Source organism: Clinocottus analis, unplaced genomic scaffold (genome assembly GCF_023055335.1).
Source record: "Clinocottus analis isolate CAN_PGR_092001 unplaced genomic scaffold, fCliAna1.0.p SCAF_14, whole genome shotgun sequence".
NCBI lineage: Eukaryota > Metazoa > Chordata > Actinopteri > Perciformes > Cottidae > Clinocottus > Clinocottus analis.
In genome coordinates this window covers 9,034,799-9,040,798 of record NW_027175865.1, presented here as the reverse complement: position 1 = coordinate 9,040,798, position 6,000 = coordinate 9,034,799, and the positions used below count along the sequence as shown (strand labels likewise).

General features: G+C 39.1%; 1 protein-coding gene across 1 annotated transcript; it reads left to right on the top strand.

Moving 5' to 3' along the window:
• The first annotated feature begins 725 nt into the window (after window positions 1-725).
• Window positions 726-5,188, top strand: sgo1 (shugoshin 1). Its single transcript, XM_068575668.1, has 10 exons — window positions 726-880; window positions 1,083-1,240; window positions 1,428-1,636; window positions 1,773-1,825; window positions 1,925-1,989; window positions 2,283-3,140; window positions 3,247-3,372; window positions 3,987-4,154; window positions 4,402-4,591; window positions 4,693-5,188. The coding sequence occupies exons 2-10, from the start codon at window positions 1,093-1,095 to the stop codon at window positions 4,850-4,852; spliced, it is 1,977 nt and encodes a 658-aa protein (XP_068431769.1). The 5' UTR covers window positions 726-880; window positions 1,083-1,092; the 3' UTR covers window positions 4,853-5,188.
• Window positions 5,189-6,000: the final 812 nt, after the last annotated feature.

Sequence of the window (6,000 nt, the reverse complement as noted above, 5' to 3'; positions counted from 1 at the left end):
AGAACATTTATTGAGAAAAAAAACCTGAGAAGTGAAAAAATGGGTTCCATGACTTTCAACAAGGGAACAGGGCTTTGTGCATAAAGGCAAATGTATAAACTATATGCCCCATGTAGAATAACAACAACAAACAGGGACTGGACATTGGAGCATAGTGTTATAAAACTTTCTGGCTCAAATTAAAATGTGCATTCATCTAATAATTTACTTGCTTTCTGAGCTATTGTGGCATCCAATTTAATTTTGAAAGAGACAAATTAGTTTCTAAAAAACCTTTAGAAATACAACTCAAACATTACAGTGAGTTTAACACAATTATCAGCTTTATAAATACAGCAGAGCACTTGAGAGAGCTTTCTTCAGCAGTCAATTATAAATACCAAATTAGTAATTATTTTGGACCAAATGAGCCTGAGTATTAATGAGTACTTATCTAATTTGCAATAAAGAAAAATTAAAGAAAGAAATGTACTATTGCTGACCTCCATTTCCCCATTGGTCAGTGTTCTCCACCTTGCTTTTTGACAGATTGAACAGGCAATATGTGTACTTAGATATCTAGTGTGCTAGTCTCAAAAGATCCGAATAGCCAAACGAATAATATACCAAATCAGTTACACCATTGTAACTGAGCAAGGAAACGTAGATTATGTAAATAATAGTTTGCTATACATTAGCGCCATCCAGCGGGCGGTAGTTTCACTTAACGGAAGTGACGTCGTTTCAAATTCCTTCCAATCAACGGCCGCAGTTCGACATTCGAAAGTCAACGAGCGGAGAGTCGGACATGATGTGTTAAAATGGATTAAGTTGCTAACTAACTTTACTTACCAAACGTATTTTGTTACACAACTAATAGCTTGGTGGTTTACACGTGTCGGTAAGTTGACTTCGAGGTTGCTTTCAAATATTACGGCCGCCTACAGCTAGCGTTACTGTATATATTGTTATATCCACATACGTTAAATAGCATGCTAACCGAGTGAGCACATTAGCACAGTCATTTGTTTTGCTGATGTGTGTCAGCAGGCTGTTGATACGTTAGATAACGTTAACAAAACGTTTGAACTAACTAATCACAGATCCTAAGTCATGGCGAAAGAACGGGCCCAGAAGAAGTCCTTCCAGCAGAGTCTCGAGGAAATCAAGGAGAGGATGAAGGAAAAGAAGAACACACGGCTGGCTCGTGCTTCAGCCCCCAGAAGAGTACGGTCCAAACTAATAAACAACAACAGCAGTGGTAAGGACGTGAGCCGTGCTTATCTATCACTTGGACAATCGCATCCTTGATGACGTCTAGGTCTTTTCCCCACAGTTATTTGGCTACTAGTAAACTAGCATTGCCAATACCATGACATTGTAAGATGCAGTAGAGATGTGGAAATGCAGAAACAAGCAAATAACATACATTTCATTTTTTCTTCCAGTGGTTAATTCCATTCACACTATTCTGAAAGGTGTCCAGCTGAACAACAAGGAGCTGGCGGTTGCTTTGCAAGCTGAGAAGGAAAAAGGGAGACAGGCTAATGCAGTGATCCTGCAACTGAAAAGAGAGCAGCAGGCACTGTTCCTTCACCTACTTCTGCTCAGGAAGAAGCTCAAAGAGCAGGAGGCTCTTGCAGGGAGTGCTACAGAGGTACACCGAGGAGACCTGTGGTCTGTTCTTTGTTGATGACTTAATCCTCTCTCGCATGTACATTTTTTTTAGGTAACGTTACTGTGTGCCTTCGTAAAGGAAATTATATATATATTTAATTTCTGTGTTGATTTAGACTAAAGCTTCAAACGCCCTTGTGGAACCCAAACTCCATGTGGATTCAGCAAGGTAACTTTTTGAAGATCAATATTAATTGCATAAACTTTGATGACATCCCTTATTCTGAGATTTATGACTTATCAGGCTCTATTACATCTCAATTTACAGGAGAAAGCTTTCCAAACAGAACCCTGAGACGCCCACTGAGTGCAAATACTCACCAATTTGTGCAGGTATGTATACACATCAACACTACTACTACTCTTAATATTACAGATTAGCCAGAGTAGTTCACTTTTGTTAGCTCAAAACTTTGATCCCATTTTCTTACTTAAGTAGGTAAACTAATTGTGAAGCATTCTGCAAAGAGTTTTATTTGTACATCGATTAACAGAATACATTTAAATATCTGGCTATTCTTGACTTTTGCACATTACATCGCACCTATCGTGTACTGATCTCACTGTTGCATGTATTTGATGAACTAAACCGTTAATGATTATGTTTGCTCTTCCTTTTTTTGCAGACCTTACGCCTTCTGAAAAGAATGTAAATTCTTACCAGCAGGTTGTGCTACCATCTACGGTGGGTGTGAGACGTCGACATGGAGATAAAAGAAGCAGCAGCAGAAGGAGGTCTGAATGTGTGCAAGAAAATAAGTTGTTAAATGAGGGTGACCCCATCATAGGCGTGGATACTTTGACAGCAAGTCCTATTTGCAGTGACCATAGAAATACAAATCAGCCACAGCGAGAAGCAGAAACTGATTTAGCAGACCATGTTGGCACTGAGGATTTTCTGCATTCAACTCCTGAACCTGTCCCACCCAAAAACACCAACAACCTGCAGCGGCCCAGCAGGAAAAAAGCCCAGCAGCAGCCCCGACCCAAACCAGAACCGGCTCCACAGAAAGCAGAGAGAGGGCGCAAACCGGACCGTGCCCCATTGAAGAAACCTTGGGACAATCCCAAACCCAGAACTCGCTCCAAGAGTCGGGACCGGTCAGCTACACGGGCCCAAACAGCAATTCCGTCACAGGGGAACAAGCTCAATAGCTCACTGGGTTTTAATGACACATTTGACTTTGATTGTGAAGAGGCAGTTCACGTCACACCGTTTAGGGCCAAAGCAGAGGACGATCAGTCGTCCACACTCGTTAACAAAGAAACTCCTCAAACTGAGGCCACACCTGTGGTTTCTAAACCGATTGAAACCAGCTCGTCATCAGCAGCTTCTGAATCGGAGGACAGTCTTTATGTTCCTCAGAAGAGCCGACGGCCACAGACTTCCCCTGACAAGAGCAAAGTGATCACCACTCGTAGAGGCCGGCACTCTAAAGTCATCAGAGAGAAAGAAATCATTCAACCAAAAAAAGAGATCTCTGGTGAGTTTTTGGGTCTGTTGTTCTTAACTTCATCTTTAATTTGTTGTTTATTAGAGTTTAGATGGTTATCGTTAAACAATTAAATATATTATTTTGTGTTTTATAGTCTTTAGAGATGAGGAGTCAAGTCCTAAGGCTGTAGAGCCTGCAAAGAAAGAAGCTCATCACTTTCCTGACTCTCGCTTATCTAATAGTCCTGACCCAGTGTTGTTGAGACCGGAAAATCACCACGGTGAGTAACTGGTCAGGAACACAATGAGCATTATAATTATAGCTCTCAGGTTGTAATGCGTGAGTATACACAACAAAGCTGTAAAGGCAAACTAGATGGCGTGATGATGTTTTGTAGTCTCATTGAGCCAAGCACCTTTTTTATGACTCATATAAGCTTTGAAATTCTTGAGAGGGGTATATTTACTGGCGTGTTTTAAATTGTAAAACAAACATTTTAAATATCAATCCTGATCAAACCACAGGTCGTATCTAAATGACAACAAAAATGCTAACTCATGGGTGATATTAATAGATACTTTATAGACATCCAGGTTGGCTCAATTAATTAATTTTGGACTGCAACTACTATTTCATCTTTTGAAATTAACAAAGTGTATAGCACCTCTTGTTTATTTTTTCCTGTATGATGTTTTCAACTTTGCTGAGGCACAGTCTCTTCAGTGCAACTGCAAAATGTAGTTTGGTGTTATCCTCTTCTCATGATGGCCGTAGTGTTAGATACTGTATTTAACAAAGATGTCACGATGAATTGTTTCATGGCTTTTTTTTTTGCACTTGAGTATCTGTTTTTGCTGATTTTGTAATTTCTTTGTTTATCCTTTTGTTTTACAGAGCCTCCAATAGGGGCCAATGAGAAGGATTGTTTGCTGCCTGTCAGCCCTCTGGTTAAAGTGGAGATGATGAGAATAGACAATGTCCTGTCTAATTTTGGTGATTTATCTGGTGAAGCTCCTCTTTTACCTCACCAAACACCCCAGAGAATCAAGTCGTGCAAGAAACGTACGTTTGCTTCTCACTTATTAAATCTGCTTTTCCAAATAAAATCTCACAGTACGACTGTTTAAAAACTGGAGCTTTGTCACTTTAGTGGGCAACTTTGAAGGCCTGGCCAGATCACGTCTTCATTGCCTTGTCACTTCCTGATGCATATTCTTTTAGTTGCTCACTTGTGGGCGCACATGAAGACACACCTGTTTTCTTTTCTTTTTTTGGCTTTTGGATCACATATTTCATCACGTTTCTGCAGGTGGGCTTGGTGTAAGGACAGCTGGGCGGGGCTTGAGTCTGTGTGATGTGACCAATCTGTCCAATGCAGCCTATCGCAAATTCTCCCATGATGCCCCACGGTCCTCTGATGCCCGATGCTCCACTCCGGTTCCTACTCGCAAACGGCGCTGCTCCATGGTGGTGGACTACAAGGAACCCACGCTAAATGCGTAAGTTCACATAGTGATGCTGCTCTTAGTGTAAATGATTTCATATATGTTCACATTTTATGGTTTCAATGCTCAACATTGCCACATCGTCATGTTCACAGGAAACTTCGGCGTGGAGACAAGTTCACAGACCTGCAGTTCCTCCGTTCTCCTATTTTCAAGCAAAAATCCGGCAGGAGGTCTGTGCAGAAATCAAGGGATTCAAGTAGCAGCCAGCCGCCATTTGATAAATACAATGAGTCATTTGTTGGATGTCGCTGAAGGGCTAACTAGTTGACAACTGGCAATTGTCAGTTTTACTGTGATTTCTTAGGTTTGACGAGTGATCGTTTTAGTTTGTTCACTCTCATGATTGTTTTTTTTTTATTTTATAAGAAACTGTGATCAGTAGATGTTATTTGATGGCTTTCAAGCTAAAGCTTTTCTCCTCATCACTAGCTAAATGTATTAATAGCTATTTTATGAATAAGGCCAATTCTATTGGTCTGCATCTTACTTCAGTTCTATTTTTATTGCGTCCTGAATTCCTACACATTGTCATCTAATAACTCTATCGCTTTTCTTATTCATCATAATCTATAAAGAAATGACAATAAATGCTGTTTCTTTATTTTCTCCATTGTTTTATATTAATGGCTGTGCAAGTGTGACATGAAGTCTGGGTGTCTGCTTGGTCTGAAATATATAAAAGTTTATAAATTAGGTTTGTCCCATTTAAGGCCCTTAAAACTTAGAACCTGGGTTATTTGAAACTATCTGCTGCGTTTCAGTACCTAGAACAGGACATACACGTACCCTTTACAAAACAACCCGCACTATCATTCTCAGAATACCTCCCAATAAGTTGAGGATAATGTACTAATCATAATTGCAAAATGAACAGCACCTTCAGCAAAAATAAATAAATGCATTTGAATACTGATTTGGAGTTCAATTATTATGGCAATGGTCAAAGCTTTGAAGCCTAAGAGTAAATAATGGATACTCTAATCATAAATACATTTTCTTCTATTTTCAAGTAAAACATTGTCTGGATTAAAAGATTAAATACATAACAGAGAGCCACTTTAAATTCAGGTAATTTAGGTCTTTAGCAATGCCAGTCAAAAAAGACATAATATTGATATTCTCATCTTTTAAAAAGAGAAATTTGTGTGCAGGGACTTTATCTGTGGTTATTGAAACCAGCTCTATTCTGTTTACATCATTGTTGGGCAGTAAATTCATGTTTTAGGATCATATTGAGCTCTTACATTGTTTATTTTTTGTTCCTTTTTCGTCATACTACATATACTGTGACTTTTTTTTACCCAACATGCTATATTAAATGTTTTTTTTAAATATACAGAAGGCTTTGTAGACTGTAAAAATCAAAAAGAGCTGTGTCACTTTTACAAGTGAGAACAATG

Bases quoted from the DNA above. Each gene is read 5' to 3' on its own strand.
- sgo1 (XM_068575668.1), top strand. From the start codon at position 1,093: ATGGCGAAAGAACGGGCCCAGAAGAAGTCCTTCCAGCAGAGTCTCGAG. The intron at 1,241-1,427 runs GTAAGGACGTGA...TTTTTCTTCCAG, and splicing joins AATAAACAACAACAGCAGTG to TGGTTAATTCCATTCACACT. The intron at 1,826-1,924 runs GTAACTTTTTGA...CTCAATTTACAG, and splicing joins CTCCATGTGGATTCAGCAAG to GAGAAAGCTTTCCAAACAGA.